This window comes from Ictidomys tridecemlineatus, chromosome 4 (assembly GCF_052094955.1).
Source record: "Ictidomys tridecemlineatus isolate mIctTri1 chromosome 4, mIctTri1.hap1, whole genome shotgun sequence".
NCBI lineage: Eukaryota > Metazoa > Chordata > Mammalia > Rodentia > Sciuridae > Ictidomys > Ictidomys tridecemlineatus.
In genome coordinates, this window is record NC_135480.1 from 186,616,051 (window position 1) to 186,634,521 (window position 18,471).

Consider the following 18,471-nt stretch of genomic DNA (forward strand, 5'->3'; position numbering starts at 1 on the left):
GGCAAGCTGTGTCCCCATCTCCACAGAATCAGACCACAGTTTCTTTCTCAAGCAGAAAATTTCTACAAAATTTCACATTACAGTTGCTTTCTCTCACATTTACTTCTTTCCTCCCAAATGCTGAAGTAATTAAACACATCTACTGCAAAAGGAAAAACACTGGGGCCATGCAGGAAGCAGGGCCACACAGTCCTTTGTCCTGGCTTAAGTGCTCACCTCTCATAGTTGGGTGAGGTGGCCCCAATGGAGGAAGGCGTGCAGGCTGCTGCTGAGCAGGGCCGTCACAGCAGCAGCCCTTCCTGCTGAAAAAATTTCTTCTTCTCTCAAATTGGGGAAATAGTATTCACTGAAAATTGTCATCTATGGAACTAGGTTGGGTGCCCATTTACTAATTTTTTGTGATCAAGAATCATCATCAATGTTAAGACTATACCTTTTAATTTTTCTGTGCTTTGTACCACTTCACTCAATGCCTCCAACAGGGCCAGATCCTCCTGTGGACTCCCTTCTTTGAGGCTGTGCTTCTTCCGCTCTGCCTTGCGGCGATTCTTAGATGATCTCCTGTCAGAAATTAAAGAAATGTTTAACAGGTGCTCTGCCTGTGCTGAGTGGACTGAAATGAATGCCCACTGGCCACCGATGTTCTGGGAAACCAGAGTCTACAGATGTCCACGTATTCTGGCAGAAGTGGTATTAAGGTGTTAAAGCTACATGTTAACACATAAAAGGGGGCTGTGCGTGAGTGTTGGAATAAAGAAGATATAGGGAAAATCCTATTCAAGGATATAACCCTTACATAAGATATAAGAAAGTATCTAAAGAGTGGTATTTTTCCTTAAAGTTTTGATTAAAATACAGAGTGAAATGAAGCTATATTTTATACCATCCTGTAATAATGAGCAGATCAACCAACTTGAATTTTACACTAGCTAAATAAATGTGAAAGCAACAAAATAAAATTTAAACAAGGAGATATGACACGCCAGTTTGATATATAACAGAAGACACATGAATTCCATTTCTTCCTGATGCAGGGCTTTAATCATGTTATTTGGTTTTTCTAGAACTTTTTCTCTCTGACTCTTAAAAAGTCCATTCAAGTTGTCTTGTTCCAGTTTTTAATCACTCAACAGACCTCTGCTATGAATAAGTTCACTTTGAACAAAAAATCTTGTTTTGTGTCTTCCAAGCAGGACTCCAAGATCTTATGATTCAAATCTCCTTGTAAGTATTTGGTAGTCACTGCACTGACATTCAATACTTGTGACAAACTGACACCAAGTCAAAGTGTAATGCCTTATTTTATATTCACAACCTCTTCCAATCTGGATTCTAAAGAAACCTGGAATTTTTGTGTTTTGTTTTGTTTTTTCAAAATATTTTCATTGTAGTCACTCATTCTTTGTTAAACCAATACAATCAGATGTTATATAAATTGACTAGCCAGTGAAGTACCTCCTGGGCACTAGGCAACTCATAGGCCATGAAGCTGCAGAGAACAGTTCAGTGCCAAGTCTAAGCTCACAAATACATCACACAGGTTCTTGCACAACTTCCACTTGGCCTGGAAGAACATTCCTACTGAACTGTAATAGTAGAAAACCAACTTATGTGCTTCTACTTTCTCCATTTACACAGGGGATGATCAATGTACTGAGCAGAGTGATACGTACGCTGATATTCTGGAGTTACTGTGGGAGTACCTGCCACTCATCTCACTGCCGCTCACAACACTGCTGGTTTCAGAGAAGAGGTCTGACTCTTGACCATGGGTTACCTCTTCCTCTAGAAAAGAAGAACCACATGCAGATGAAAAATTCCCTGCTAACACAGACTTACCTTCAATGGGATAAATGGATTACAACCAACTAGTAAGTATGACAGATGAAAATTATTATAGTCAATCTCAAATAAGTGAGATATTGAACACAAATTATTACTACTGTGAATCAGTAGTGTACCAAACATTTTTCCTTTTCTTCTTTGAAATGAGGAAAACTTATTTTGTGAAACAGAAACAAGTCACTGCTGGTTGGATGGGGATGGGGGGGGATACTTGGCATAGCTCTTGTGTTTCATGCTTGGTTCTGACCCCAAGACCTTCTCTAAGACTCAGAAATACAGACATACATAGCTCCTCAGGGGCCTCAGACTCCACATGGTACAGTTAAAAAAAAAAAAAAAAACCGCTATGGTTTGAATATAGCTTGGTCCAATTCAATAACTTATTTTGAGACTTAATTTCTCAAAGGGACAGTACTGAGACCTAAAGTGGTAATGAATTTAAGAGACTAATGCTTTTCTTGCAGGAGTGAGTTCTTGTTCCCATGAGACTAAATTGGTTGCTGTGATACTGAGCTGTTATAAAGTGCACCTGGCATAGCTCCTCACTTTCCTGCACACATGTATTTCTTTGCAGATGTCCACTTCCCTTTCTGTCATGAGGCCCTCACCAAAAGCTAGGGGCTGGGGGTGTGGCTCAGCGGTAGAATGCTCACCTCGCACATGTGAGGCACTGGGTTGGATCCTCAGCACCATATAAAAATAAATAAATAAAATAAAGGTATTGTGTACAACTACAACTAAAAATATATATATATATAAAAAAAAGCCAGGTAAATGCTGGTGCCATGCTAGAACTCTGACCCAATAAATCTCTTTTCTTTATAAGTTACACAGCCTAAGGTATTCTATTATAGCAATAGAAAATGGACTGACAGACACTAAGCAGCTTAGACAATGTGCAGTGGTGCTAGGCCCATCCCACAAGTATTGACAGGCTTCATGCAGGCACTCACCCAGATGCGCCTGTGGCGCTTGCTCCTTGAGCTCTCGAACCACCAGCAAGCGATTTTTATGGCGACTGAATATGGCTGTTTCAGAGTCCAAAAATGCCATGTAATTTTTCTGGGCTGAGGATGCAGAATGGAAAATAATTGGAATGTGATGTTTAAGCAAAGAGAAAAAACTAAGGGGAATGGAAAAGCAGTCAGGAAGAATTAAAATTCAACAAAAAGAGAAGATGGGAGGGGAGGGGAGCGGGGATAGTAGGGGATAGGAAAGGTAGCAGAATACAACAATTACTAATAGGGCATTATGTAAAATTGTGGATATGTAACTGACGGGATTCTGCAATCTGCATTTGGGGTGAAATTGGGAGTTCATAACCCACTTCAATCTAATGTATGAAATATGATATGTCAAAAGCTTTGTAATGTTGTGAACAACCAATAAAAAAATAAAATTATTAAAAAAAAGTAAAACAATTAAGAAATTAAAAAAAAAATTCAACAAAAAGAGATGACAAATTTTTCCAGCAGGATTTTTTTCCTTAATGAGCATTAATGAACTGGAGACTTGAGATTCCAGATCTGAGTTCATCAGTATCATTCCAGCATACCTACCACTACACTGTAAAATCCTCTGAACAAAGACTTGGAATCTATCCAAAAGATTGGCAAATAAAGGGAGAGTACAGGAAGCTATTAACAAAAATAAGAAGAAAGTTACTTGAATGTTTCTTCCTAAACATAGATCAAAATGCCTAGGGGTATAGAATAAATGAACCTAAGGATTTTTGAAAATTATCTTCCAATGAAAAATAATAAAAGAAAAAAATGTCACTAGCCGAATATATGAAAAAAAATCAAAATGGTCCTATCCAAGGACCAATGTTATTAATAGGTATTAGGCTTGTGCAGAGGAATTATTAACATATTTTTATGTTCTCATTAGTCATGTAGATCCAGGTAAGAGCTGGCTAAATGAATTGTTACAGTACCAGGAAGGATGCTTCGTGTATCCAGTTAGGGACAATTAAAGCGAATAGTGCAAAAAGTACCCCAACAACAGTTCCGGTGAGGATGGGGACAGGAGGAGCAGGAAGGCAGAGAATGTAAATAAATGCAAATGTCAGAAAGGTCAGACGTCCTTATGAGACAGACTGCTTAAAAAGTAAGAGATTAAAACCAATGTGCACTCCTAAGATTTCTAGAAGTCAAATTGATTTTGTTTTCTCCCATCTTGTTAAAGGATCCCAGTGGCTATCGGAATATTCTAGACTTCTAATATTCACTTATTCTCTAGGAACCATACATAAACATCATGTACAAAGGTTCTTTTTATTTATTTTTTATTTCTAGTTTTATAAAAATCACAATAGTTTGACACATACATCCTTCACATAGATTTACCAATTGTTAACATTTTGCCTATTTTCTGCCTGTTTCTCTGTGCATGTGTGTTCCTGTGTACACATATGTGCATCACACACACACAGCTATAGAACTTTCAGATATTATCTTTCATTCCCAAATACTTCAGCATTTATCTCTTAAGAATAATGAGGATATTATCTTATAAAGCCACAAGATCAAATGTAGAAAATTTATCACTGATATAATACTATTACCTAATGTAGTTCATACTCAAATTTACCAACTATTCCCCCAAACAATGATTCCTTTTTCTCCCCTTACTGGGCAACTTACTTCAGTACTAGCAGCCCACAAACACAGAGGCCAAACAATGGTGTGCAACCTGAGTTTGCTCTGGCAGAGGACCTATGACATGCTCAGTGACCCAGGCCTGCCATAATCCAAACCCATACATTACAAAGATTTGTGGGTTTTTGTTTTTTAAATACATAGGCACTTGACCACTGAGCTATATCCCCAGTCATTTTTATTTTGAGACAGGGCCTTACAAAGTGACCAGGACTGGCCTTAGACTTGTGATCCTCCTGCTTTACCCTCCTGAGTCACTGGGATCACAGGTGTGTACCAGTCTGGCACAAAAATTCTGAATTGTGTTTTATCATAGTTACACTTAAAAGATTTAAAACATTAGAACCTAATAGTTCAGCATAGTTTTAAAAATTATGATTGAGTATATATAACATATGCTTTTAAAATGCAGTCACAGGGCTGGGGATGTGTCTCAGTGGTAAAGTGTCCCTGGGTTAAATCCCTGATACCAAAACAAAACAAAAAAGAGTAACAAGAGTATCCCTGCATCTTTCTTCTCCCCTTCTCTATACTTCCAAACAGGAGAATGCTATCTACAATGTAACCCTCACCTTCTAAAATGGAAGGCTTTATGTTGGTCTCTATAATATCCAGTCTGTTATATTTGTATACCTAAGAGGAAAAAAAAATAACAGTTTTAGGCAAGAAAACTTCCTGTGTACACATACACGTGCATCACACACATACACTTGTTGATACATTCACTGAACTTTTTAAAATTTTAATTTAGGTATTATCCTTCACTCCCAAATACTTCAGCATATCAAGGATAGTTTCCTGAAGAGCAGGGATCCTCCCTAGCAGCCAAGAAATTCAACTCACTTTAATAAAAAGCAGTCAAACTTTATTTTGTCTCCCTTGCTGCTCTCTCTCATTAGCACCCAACATAGGAAGATTTCAGAATTTCTCTTACCAATCTCAGAGCCTCTTCCCAGGCAGCTCCTTCTAACAGTAAGAGCACAGCTTCTTCATAATCCTGGCAAGGAAGACAAGCAGCGAAGGGAGTAAGTGTGTCAGATGAAGCCTCACCCAACCACAAAACTTTCCTGAGCTGCCTTCACATCCCTGGCCTACCTCGCCACTCAGACCCCTCAGAGTCACAGCTCGCAGGTTCCTGACATGCTAAGACACTCTGGTTTTACTCTCTGTAAGCACTGGTACAAAAGACAAAGGAGGGGTGGTGCTCCTCAACATGATGACAAAACACAGGTAAATATGACCTCTTTACGTTTCGTGATATCAACACCACCAGGCAGGTCTGTTAGCAATGCCCATTTCCCCAGCTTCACCACCAAAGTTATTTCAGCAAAGACACCACACTCCAAAAAACAACAGACCAGAACTACTAATCTTAAAGTCTTTTTGCTCTTTTCAACATTTATTTTTTTTCTCCAATATTTTCTTTCAAAAAATTTCAAACCTTTAGAAAACTGAAAATGACTAATGATAGTAAACATCTTTTCATGTGCTGGTCATTTATATATCTTCTTTGGAAAAACAATCTATTCAAATCCTCATTTTAAAAGGGTTTTTGTTATTGTTGTTGAATTTTAAGAGTTCTTTATATATTCTGGATATTAAACATTTATCAGATATGATTTAAAATATTTTATTTCATTCTAGAGATTGTTTTTTCACCGTCTTGATAATGTCTATAAATATAAAAATTCTTAATTCTTATGAAACCCAAATTATGAACTTTTCTTTTGTTCCTTGTGCTTTTTGTGTTAATTTTAAGAATCCATTGCACCAAATACAAGGTCAAGAAGGTTTACCCTATGTTTCCTTCTGAGAGTCTTAGAATTTTAACTCTTAAATTTAAGTTGTTGATCCATTTTGAGTAGCCTGAAGTTTTGTTTTATTTTATTTTTTAGTCATCAATGAACCTTTATTTTATTTATTTATATATGGTGCTGAGAAGTGAACCCAGTGCCTCACACATGCTAGGCAAGCATTCTACACTGAGCCACAAACCCAGCCCCTTACCTGAAGTTTTTGAAAACTTAGGGAATGTCAAAGAAAAATTTATATTTCTAACTTCTCTTGAAAGAGAAGAAATAATAAAAGATGCTTTTGGCTTATACTGAAATATTCTTAAACAATAACTAATCATAACAATAATAATTATTACAGAGTTTATCATATGTGTAGAATTAAAATGTGAATTATACAAAGGATAAGAGTGGGGAATGTAAGTATATTCTTGTAAGGTTCTTACATTATACATAAAGTGGTATATTATTAGCTGAATATATACTATGATAAATGATTATGGTATATACTGTAACTCCTTGAATAACCACTAAAATATTCAAAGCCAGTAATGGAGATAAAATGGATTTATGAAAAAATACTAGATCCAAGAGGGAAGAAAAGAGATAAAAAGAAAAAAAAAAGATCAATTAGACAAAACAAAACAAAAAAACCAGTGAGACAATAGGTTTAAACCCAATTATACTGGTAATCTCTTTAAAAGCAAATGGTCTAAACACTCCAATTAAAAGACAGCAAATGAGCCTGGATGTGGTGGCACATGCCTGCAACCCCAACTGCTTGGGAATCTGAGATCAGCGTGGCATAGTCTCAAAAAATAATAAAAAGGAGCAGTGAGGCTGAAGTTGTGGCTCAGCAGTGGAATGCAGCGCTTGCCTAGCACATGCAAGGCGCTGGGTTAGATCCTCAGCACCACATAAAAATAAATAAAATAAAGATATTGTGTAGGGATGTAGGTTAGTGGTAAAGCACCCCTGGGTCCAATCCCTAGTGCTGGGAAAACTAAAATAGAAATAAAAACAGCAAAGATTGTCAAATTATATTAAAAAACAACTACTACTACACGTTGTCAACAAGAAGCCTACCTTAAACATAAAGACCAAATACAGAAACATTAAAAATAAAAGAATGGAAAAAATACACCATAAAAAGAGTAGTTAAAAGAAAGCTGAAAGGGCTACCTTAATAACACAAAGTGAATTTCAGAATAAGAAATATTAACAATGATAAAGAATAATCCTTCAAAATTAATTCATCAAGGACAGGCATGATGGAGACACTGGCAGAATGGAAGGAGAAACAGAAAAATACACCACTGCAGATGAGGATTTAAACATTTTCTCTTCCAGCACTGATAAAGTGGTGAAAAAAAAATCAATGATGACAAAAAAACCAGAGCACAATCAATCAACCTAATCTAATGAACATGATAGAACACCTCATCCCATCACAGATGTCATATTCCCAGGCACACAGTATTCTTTAAAACAGACCACACTGGGTTATAAATGAGGACTGAATTAACAAAAAGTGTGCTCTCTAATCATAACAGAATTAAAGTAAGAATCAATAACAGAAAGATGGCTGGAAAATCTCCAAATACTGCAAGCTAACCAACACTTCAAAATAACTCACAGGTCAGTAAAGAATCACAAGGGAAATTAGAAAATGAAGATACAATATGTCAAAAATTGTAGGTTGTAGCTAAAACAGAGCCCAGGGAAATCATGGCAACATGTGCTTAAACTACTAAGGAGGGAAAGGTCTCAAATCAGTAATTTTTAAGCCAACACCTTAAGAAAATAGAAAAATAAAAAACAAATTTAACCCAAAGCAAGCAATAAAGAAATAATAAATTAATGAAATAGAGCGTGGAGAAAAACACTGAAATAGCTAATTTTTTAAAAAGATCAATAAAATTCATCAGCCCCTAGCCAATAACAACAACAACAACAAAACCAAAGACACAAGTAAACAATATCTTTCTGGACTGAAAGATAGGACATCGCTATGGGCCCTACGGACAATAAAAGAGTAAGACAACATTATGCATGACTTTATGTAAATAAATCTGACAATTTAGATGAATTTCTTGAAGGATCCAAACTACCAAAGCTCACTCCAGAAGAAACAGATAACTCTAACAGGCATATGTCTACTAAAGAAACGTACAGTAAGACATTTACAGCAAAGAAAACTTTAGGCCCAGATGGCTTTACTGATAAGTTCTACCAACCAAACATTTGAGGGGAAAAGTATGTCAAAAGCTGAGCAGGGAGAGAGAGATGTGCTGCCAAGTGTCAGAGGAGCTGGCCAGAGTACCAAGCCCAAATGAAAGCTAAGCCTGGGATAAGCAAGAGGCTAACCCCAGAGAAACCACCAGCTCCTCTTCATTCTCTCCCAGGGAACACCAGAGCACACGGGTCCAGGTCACCTGGCCCAGCACAGATGTGCGGGTTCTATCACTAATGAGGGAGCCCAGAACAAAAAGCTTCAACAGTATTTTATGGACCTTGGCAGAGGACAGAAAGGGGGAAATGGCTAGCAGTAGAAAAGTACTGGCTAGCCATATGCTTGGGGGAAAGTGTCTTTAAGTGTCACCTCTCCTTCACTGCACCGCAGAGGCCAAGGAAGGGGTGCCTAGAGATGAACTTGGCCCAAGGCCTCAGATAAATAGACCTAGAAATGAAAGCACCAGGGCTAGGAACGCACAAATGGGAAGAACAAGACCGCTAGGGGCCGGATCCTTGGCTGCACCCCCTTTAGCACGGGCAGTGCACCAGGCAGGGTGTGGGAGGGGCTGCTTCTCCTTCGAGGCTCCTACAATTGCTCAGTCAGGTCTGAAAACTCACACAGGAGTCTTTAACCAGGAGCCAGATTCCTAACATAATTATACACAAACTCTTCCAGAAAAAAAAAAAAAGGAATAAGGAACACTTCCCCTCATTTTATAAGAACAGCATCATCCTAATACCGAAACGAGACAAAAACTTAAAAAACGCTCACGAGCACAACTACAAATCCTCAAGCAATCCTCTAATCCACCAATATAGGAAAAGGATAAGAAATGATAGCTGAGTGGTTTAACCTAGAATGCCATATTGGTTTAATAACTGAGAATCAAGCAGCGTAATTTATTATCATCATTGGACTAAACAACAACAACAACAACAAAAAACAGATCATAGTTGAAAACACACTGGACAAAATTCAACACCCAGTCATGATAAAAACAACAAAATTGCTCAGAACTAGGATTAGAAGGGATTTCCTTAATCCAAGAAAGCAAAAATTGCCATATTTTTCCTGTTTAAAGGCTAACAAGTAAATATTTTTGGCTCTGTGGGCCAGACTATCTCTGTCACAACTCCTTAGCTGTTATTGGATTTTCAAAGCTGCCTAGACAAAATGTAAACAAATGGGATGGCTGTACTGCTTTATTTACAAAAACAGGTGGCAAGCTGGATTCACCCCGTGGAAGAGATAACACTACAAAAAGAAAAAAATAAATCCCATATTTAATGACAGGTGGGCTTATACTTATTGCTTTACTATGCAAGTCTTAAATGAGTCATTTAAAATACTCACATAGCAATTTACTATTCTTTGCATTCCTAGGGATTAATCAGTACAGAATATTAAAGGCCCTGATGTTCAGATCCAGAATGTACATGATAAGGAAATGCCAATTCTTCATGATAAGTATGTTTTTTAAACTTCCTCTCATCAGTCCAAGTAATAGTGATACCCCTATAGGATTTCACAGAAACAAATAATTCATGACATTATAGATCTGTCTACTGTGTCCTACTCCACTCTCACTGCCTAGAAGACAGAAACAAAAAATATTGCTCTAGAACACATCACTTTGTTCCCCTCCTAAAGAACTCAGTTTGTTACTGAATATGTATGTGTGTATGTGTGTATATGTATAAATATATATATTTATATATATATATGTATGTATTTATATACATTTATCTTAACAGTTGAAGCTGACCCAAAAATGTAATAAATACCATAGGAGTATAGACTCAAGGAGGTATTTTCTAAAATCAGTTTTCATTCAATTACTTTCTACTCCCATTATTGAATCTGGTTATCTCCTAAAATGTGAAAAAATCAATTACTACTAATGATAAGCCATTTGCTCATTTAAATGTGAGGTTCAACAAGTAATATGTTATTAATTCAAGTGAGATAATAAGCCCTTATTGTTTCAAGCAGCTGAATTCTGAGGTAGACTGTTACATGGCCATAGACAATCCTCCCAGTAGTGGCAGCTGAAGGTAACACACCTGGTGTTGCTGTACTACACATCATTGGTGGGAACACAACCAATCAGAGAAGTCCTTCAGCTCCTTATAAAGTCAAACACTGAATAACCACAGGATCCAGCATTTCTACTCTTATCCCCACAGACACATGTACTAAAATGTTCAAAGCTGTTTTATGCTTCTTCTTCTTCTTCTTATTATTATTATTACTATTATTTTGTAGTTGTAGATGGACAGAATACCCTTATTTTATTTCTTTATTTTTATGTGGTGCTAAGGACTGAACCCAGTGCCTTACGCATGCTAAGCAAGCGCTCTGCCGCTGAATTACAGCCCCAATCCATGTTTTATTCTTTTTCTAAAATAAATTTACTTATTTATCTTAATTAGGTCTATATGACAGCAGAATGCATTTTTATTCATTGTACACAACTGCAGCAGAACTTTTCATTTCTATGACTGTACACGATGTAGCATCACACCATATGTGCAGTCATATATGTACCTAGAATAATACGGTCCATCGAATTCCACCATCTTTCCTGCCCCTATACTCCCTCCTTTCCTTTCCTTCCCCTTTGCCCCATTAAAGTTCCTCCATTTTTCTCATGCCTTCCCCCATTATGGAATCAGCATCCATTATCAGGGAGAACTTTCAGCCTTTGGTTTTTTGGCATTGGCTTACTTCACTCAGCATGACATTCTCCAACTCCAATCATTTACCTGCAAATGCCATGATTTTAATCTCTTTTAATGCTGAGTAATATTCCATTGTGTGTATATACCAAAGTTTCTCTATCCATTTATCTATTGAAGGGCATCTGGGTTGGTTCCAAAATTTAGCTATTGTGAATTGTGCTGCTATAAACATTGATGTGGATGTATCCCTGTAATATGCTGTTTTTAAGTCCTTTGGGTATAGACCAAAGAGTGGGATAGCTGGGTCAAATGGTGGTTCCATTCCAAGTTTTCCAAGGAATCTCCATACTGCTTTCCAGAGTGGTTGCACCAATTTGCAGTCCCACCAGCAATGTATGAATGTGCCTTTTACCCAACATCCTCACCAAAGCTTATTATTGTTTATATTCTTGATAACTACCATTCTGACTGGCATGAGATGAAATCTTAGTTTTGATTTGCATTTCTCTAATTACTAGAGATGGTGAACATTTTTTTCATATATTTGTTGATCGATTATGTATCTTTTTCTGAGAAGTGTCTGTTCAGCTCCTTAGCCCATTTATTGATTGGATTATTTGGTTTTCTTACTGTTAAGTTTTTTGAGCTCTTTGTATGTCCTGGAGATTAGTGCTCTATCTGATGTGCGTGTAGTGAAGATGTTCTCCCGCTCTGTGTCACATAATTGATTACTTCTTTTGTTAAAAGTCAGGATCTAATCTGACATGAAGTTTGGGCCTACTTTTTCCTCTATTAGGCACAGGGTCTCTGGTCTAATTCTGGGTCCTTGATCTACTTTGAGTTTTGTGCATGGTGAGAGATAGAAGTTTAGTTTCATTTTGCTGTATATGGATTTCCAGTTTTCCCAGCACCATTTATTGAAGAAGTTATTTTTTCTCCAATGTATGTTTTCGGTTCCTTTGTCCAATATGAGATAACTATCATTATGTAGGTTTGTCTCTGTGTCTTCTATTCTGCACCAATGGTCTATGTGTCTAATTTGGTGCCAAGACTATGCCATTTTTGTTACTATAGCTCAAAACTGCTTTATTCTTTAAACCCCAGAATGAAAACAATCTAAGTGTACGTCACAGTGAACAGGTCCACAAATTTTGATACAGCCATACAATGGAATACTACTCCACAATAACAAGTAAGAAGCTACTAATTAGGCTACAACATGAATGAATCTCAAAAACATTACAATAGATAGTCCATTTTTAGCCAGACTAAAAATGGACTATCTATTCCAAAAGGCAGAAATCCCTGGCATCAACTGGGTATCTGTGTCCTATTAGTTCTTGGCCAGTGTCAATGTACACTTTTATTATTTTTACAAAAAATTCTACAATTCTAGCAAAAGCTCATATGGGTACTTATAATATGCTGTATAAGTGAACTCCTTAAACTGCCAGAGGCAAAAAGAAACATTTCCAACAGAGAGAATGGTAAGAAAAGCCAAAAGCGTATCTAAAGTTGAATTACTTTGTTATATAATGATCCTTTTCTCACTGTTTCTACTTTGGTAAAGTCAACATAAAAAGCACAACTACCTTGAGATGAATTTAGTACTTTTTACCAAGATCAGATTACTAGCATGTATTATACTAGAGCTCTAAAGGATTCTAACCCACAAAATTTGAAATTATATCTTGAGAATCCCTTATGTGAAGGGCTTAGAATCTGAGTATTTTGGATTTCTTCAGGTTTTGGAATATTTACATATACACAAAGTGATATTTTGGGGATATCATTGATACTTGTATACAGATTATACATGTCCTGAAAGTAATTTCATACAGTATTTTTGGTGTGCCTGCATTTTGACTGCAACCTATCATATGAGGTCAGGTGTGGAATTTTCCACCTGTGCATCATATTGGCACTTGAAAAGTTTCATATTTTGAAGTTTTTAAGATTTGGAATTGGGATACTCAATCTGTATTTAGAGATGTATTAAACTGAATTTCTAGGTCAAGACAGCAAGATAGAAGACCCTCCCACTATCTTAGGACCTAATGATTACTCACAGTTCCTTTAATTTTCACTATCAGTAAAGTGCAACCAGCAAGCCCCTTCTTGCTGACTGGGGCTCTACAGGGAAAACAGTAAGCTCACCTGGGCATACTGTTCCAGAACTATGGCCGCATCACTGTACTTCCTCTGCTCCACGAGCTTTCCTGCAAAGATAATATTTCACAATATTATCTTATGCACTTTGTAAGTCTCTATGAAGGGAGTAAGTTCACATACCATGGAGTCCTATCTTAAACAGCAGTTAAAAAATCTAGTAAAGAATTTGAAAATCATATAGTCAAAATTAACCTTCAAAATGCATGCATATGGGAATTAACAGGAAGAGGCTGCTGTTTCTTTGGTTGAGCACTAGATGGAGGTAGATGGCTTATGTTTGGGGGTCATACAGTGTCCTTAGCTCCTAGAATCAATCAGCCCAGATGAGATAAATCGCCCTATGAGGGGCATATGTAACCTACATCTTACTAAGAGGCAGGCTTATCTCCTATCTCATGCTCACTCCAGGGCATATTATCACTTAAAACAAAAAAAAGGTAGGATCATCTCCACTATTTAAATCGTTTTCTTTTTTCTGTTAGTTTGTGTAAACTGCCTCAGGTAAATGGGCACATAAAGTGACCCTACTGTACAACAATGCTCAAGACCTCTGCCCACGGCTCAGCACACCTTTCATCTCAGAGAGTCAGGTATGCTCCATCACAGACATGGTAAACAGTAGGCTAAGAGTTGTAAAGAATATCAGAGAAGCTACTAGATCCTCCAAGAACAGAGCTCAAAGGTATGAACTACCAATAGTGTAATTTCTAAAAAAGTAATGATAAAGCCAGAATAATAAAAATGCCCAAAATAACTGTCAACATTTGTAAAAAGAGGGATTATAGAGAAGCCTACAGATCTTAATAATCAGAATAAGAAAAATGATAATCTCACACATTTTCTAATCCCACAGAAAAAGGAATAATACAAATAACAAAAGAGAATATGTATATAAATTCAATAAGCTATAATTAGGAATTTTTTCAGGACAGCTTATTTTCTTTTGAAACCATAACAGTGTTTACAAGGCTTTTTGAATATGGTTTATCCCCTCAGAATCTCATGTTGGAGTTTAATCCCCATTGTAAGGTTAAGAGTGTGAAAATTTAATCCAACTATGGCATTTAGAGGTGGGACTTTGGGGACTTATTAGAATTAGATGAGTCATCAGTGTGGATTTCATGATTGAATATTAGTGGTGTAATAAGAAGTGGGAGAGAGATCAGAAAACACAAGCGCGCGCGCCTGCACGCACGCACACACACTCACAATTTTTTGTTTGTTTGTTTGGTACCAGGGATGGAACCCAGAGACATTAGATTTTTATTTTGAGGCAGGGTCTTACTAAACTGCTGAGAGTCTCATTAAGGCACTGGGTCTGGCCTTAAACTTGTGATCCTCCTGCTTCAGCCTCTGCAACTGCTGGGATTTACAGGTGTGTGCCACTGCACCTGGCTTCATTAACACCCTTGGAAGCACACTCAATCTCTCAATGTGACAGATGCGTATACCCCCTCAGTACTGCCAACAAGAAGGCCATCAGCAAATGCGGGCCCTTGATCCTGAACCAGAACTATGAGCCAAAAAAACCTCTTTTCTTTACAACCTAGTCTACAGGTAAGTGATACTGTTCTATTAGCAACAGAAAATGGACTAGGAGAGAAAGGCAGGGAATAATATACCAGTCATTCCTTTATTTCAATCACTGCTGGGAAGGCCAGGGCCCTACTCATCTCCTCTCACAGACCTCCTCACCCTCTCCTCCACTCAAAGAAATGAGACCCTGGTACTAACCCTAATCCCTAGACCCCAAAGCCAGCAACCTGCCTCCACTCTTTCAGGCTGCTTATACATTTGGCCTTTTCCTACACTCCATTCTTAGAAATTTCTATTATGGACTCCAACAATCAACGTCTATGCCAGAATGCCTCCATCCCAAAATTCATCTTTACCTTTTTACAAAGCACATGGCCACCCAGCTACACTGTTAGGTGTGGCCACAGATAGATGTTTGGTAAATGATAGAGTAGAACTAACCGTGTAACTTCTAGGTCATTTCCAAATTAAAAATAAATGTCTTCCTATTACTCTCCGCCATTTCCTCAAGAACTGGAATATTAGATGGAAAGAGAACCAAGCTGTAACCATCTAAGAAACTGACAGGCTCACAGAGGAAAGATCTATGTACCAGTCCTTACATGAAGAGAAACTACCAAACTGCCTCCACTTTCAACAAGAGTCCCAATACATAGCATTCTAAAGAAACTACTTTCTTTAGAATGCTATATTTTGGGACTCTTGTTGTAGTAGTTTAACCTTTACCCTGCTTTACAATAGAACATTCTAAATTAACTTTTGTCAGTGAATATGAGACTGACTCAATGTATGCTGCCTCAAATTTATTTGCAAAATTTCCAAACCAAACAATAGAAAAAACCTTTTAGAGAAGTAGAAAATAAATGACTATGCTCACCTGCCAGAGTTCTACCAAGGTCAGCCAGCTGGTCTTTGGTCAAATCAAGCTGAGCTGCCACACAGAGGGCTTGCTGCCAGCTGCCACAAGTCAGAAAGGCTGAGAGCGCTTTAGAGTGGGCACCACAACGGGCAAACACAAGCCCCGCTGGCTCATGCAGCTGCTCCTGCACCAGGTGTTCCCCATAAGCAATGCTGATAGCCTGTGACAGGAGATAAGATGGTAAGGAAATGTGACAATTTCTTCAAGCTTCATAGTAGGCTGCCTTAAGTACTAATAATTGAGTCTCAGGAATCACTTGGGAAAACCCTATGGTTGACAAGTTAATTCAATCATTTTCCATGCAAAACCTTACTGGAGATGTACCATTTATTTATTCAACGATTACTAGATACCTACATATGCACTACTCTAGCCAGTGAACACAGCTATGCAAAAAATAAAACCAAACAAATGATAAAACAAATAAGAACTGCCACCAAGTTCCTGCTCTTATGGCAACAGAGAATGAATTGCCAGATAAGAATAGGGTCCTCTGGGAGATCAGTGTTTGACATCTAATAAACAATTGCTTTCTAGAGAAGACAATTTCTACAAAAATTCCTTCACATGAAGGAAGGGCAGGGCAGAGTGCTGGCAGAGGCACTGTTACAGAGTGTAATATCTGTAGAACTATTTCCAAGTAACAGGGACTGTGGAGAGTGGAAGAAGCTGGTGCTACCAAAACTAGCAGGAGAGGCATGTGTGTAATCTGCGAATGAAGAGAAAATCCCGACAGCAGCATGCTGGTTAATCATGCTGCTGATTAATCGCAGGGACCTGGAGGTCAGCCTGGGCCCCATATCCCAGGTCTGCTACTTTGTAGCTATAGCAGATTGTGTCCTCATGTGTAAGTTGTCCACAACACCCTACCAGGTTATGAGGATCACATAATACATTGAGTTTATAAGCAAAGTTGTTTGGAATATAAAGAATAGCTAAATACTTATTTAAAAAAAAAAAACAAAAAAAAACTCCCACCAAACCGACTCCCTTTCTCCTGAAATTAACAGGAAAGATGTGTATTTTTCAAACGGATCATCATACAGCATGAGGCCAGACCAGAGAAGGGCAGGAGGGAAGCAGCTATGATGTTCTAGGTGAGCAGTCAGGGTCAACCCCTTGGTCTCTGCCCCGAGTGATTCTTCATGACAGGTCGGGCCATCTCCCTAGATGAGAAGTTCAAGATGAAGCTAACTAGTGTCGGGACAAAACTGGAAACCAAGGACATTATGGTCTCAGGACCCTCACTCACCCCTTTCCAACCAAAGCACAAAGCCTTATTTCACACACCTGGTACTGCTGGGAGTTTGGCGGATATAACTTCAGAGCTTCCTTATACAAATTTTTATCTTTTATTAAATTTAGGCATTCTGGGAAGTACTCAGGTCCTGCAGGAATAAGATTCACACAAACAAGGTTTAAGATTTTGGAAGCAAAATGGATTTCATTTCTACCAACAGTCCCCAAACAAAATTAATGTGGGACCTTTTTAAGACTTTACATAAACTAAGTACCTGGAGAAGGACTTAAGGAATTTTTAATGAGCACCATTGCAGATTCTGAGGCAGGAGAAGCACTGATTGGGACCAGCATTCTACTAGGAATTCTTCCCACACTGTTCACCTGGGGAGCTTATTAAACATATACCTTGGTCCTCCTTTAGACCAGCTGAATTAGTCTCTCCAAATAAGCCCAGAGCTGAATGCTTAACAAGCACCCTAGGAGATTCTTCCTTGTCCCCAGGTCAGACCTCAGTATAGAATCCCAACTGCTCCAGCACAGGTCATGGACCAGGTGAAGGAGATCAATAGGCACTGCTCTTTTTCTACTCTGTCATTACCAATTAAAACTGTGTCTTCTCAGGGCACTAGACAGGGCCCTGCCACCCACTCCAGACATGTCAGGGTTCCTTCCCATGGGGCCAACACTACCAGAAGGGTAGTATAGTGCTTTGATTGAGGTACTGAACTTAGGAGGTGCTCATAACCCAAAAAGGATCTGATCTACATTCCTGGGTAGGAAGAACCTCCTAGCCAATTTGGTGTACCCTCAGCCTTTCAGAAAATAAGGCAAAATAAGGTGAGTAGATAACATGGTTACAGGTTTCAGGAGTGGAAACTGAAATCAAATCAGTCTCTTTCTAAAATAACCTTTAATTCATACCTTGCCTGGTTCCAAAGAAGATTTGAAGCAAAAATAAACATACTAATCCTCAAGCTTACCACACTTGCTGAGGTGGCCAATGGCCTTTTCAAACCGTTTCAAGTGTTTATCTATAGTGAACCGCTGGTAATTAGTTTCCATTTTCTTAAGTGTATTAAGAAATGGAAGATATTCTTTGGGATCCTAAAAAAATAAATGAGAATATTATTACTTTTGATATTTACATATGAAAATAGATATATAACATTTAACCATAGCAATAAACTCAGAGCAATATGATTTTAAATACATTAGTGCACTATTGTGTTAATTATATATTATATAATTACCTAAAATCAAACTACATTGAAGAAGTTTTTGGTAAAAATGCTTTCCCATATAGTGTTATTAGTTCATATATGGAATACTAATGACTACTCCTTAACTACGTCTCAGAAAAGCCACTCACCTCACAGGTTTAGGAAAA

General features: G+C 37.8%; 1 protein-coding gene and 1 non-coding gene across 3 annotated transcripts in view; both read right to left on the reverse strand.

The window, feature by feature from the left end:
- The window catches only part of Elp1 (elongator acetyltransferase complex subunit 1), a 57,429-nt gene that overhangs the window by 5,843 nt on the left and 33,115 nt on the right, over positions 1 to 18,471 (reverse strand). For both annotated transcript variants that reach the window (XM_005329729.5, XM_078047916.1), the window contains exons 26-34: positions 18,065 to 18,188; positions 17,133 to 17,230; positions 15,801 to 16,002; positions 13,373 to 13,434; positions 5,440 to 5,502; positions 5,078 to 5,138; positions 2,799 to 2,912; positions 1,674 to 1,785; positions 434 to 561 (exon numbers count right to left, since the gene is read on the reverse strand). In XM_005329729.5, the coding sequence (XP_005329786.1) occupies positions 434 to 561; positions 1,674 to 1,785; positions 2,799 to 2,912; positions 5,078 to 5,138; positions 5,440 to 5,502; positions 13,373 to 13,434; positions 15,801 to 16,002; positions 17,133 to 17,230; positions 18,065 to 18,188 (964 nt within the window). The remainder of the gene's footprint in view (positions 1 to 433; positions 562 to 1,673; positions 1,786 to 2,798; positions 2,913 to 5,077; positions 5,139 to 5,439; positions 5,503 to 13,372; positions 13,435 to 15,800; positions 16,003 to 17,132; positions 17,231 to 18,064; positions 18,189 to 18,471) is intronic.
- On the reverse strand, positions 4,476 to 4,609 carry LOC120890170 (small nucleolar RNA SNORA42/SNORA80 family). Its single transcript, XR_005734417.1, has one exon. It is a non-coding gene; the product is annotated as a small nucleolar RNA SNORA42/SNORA80 family (small nucleolar RNA).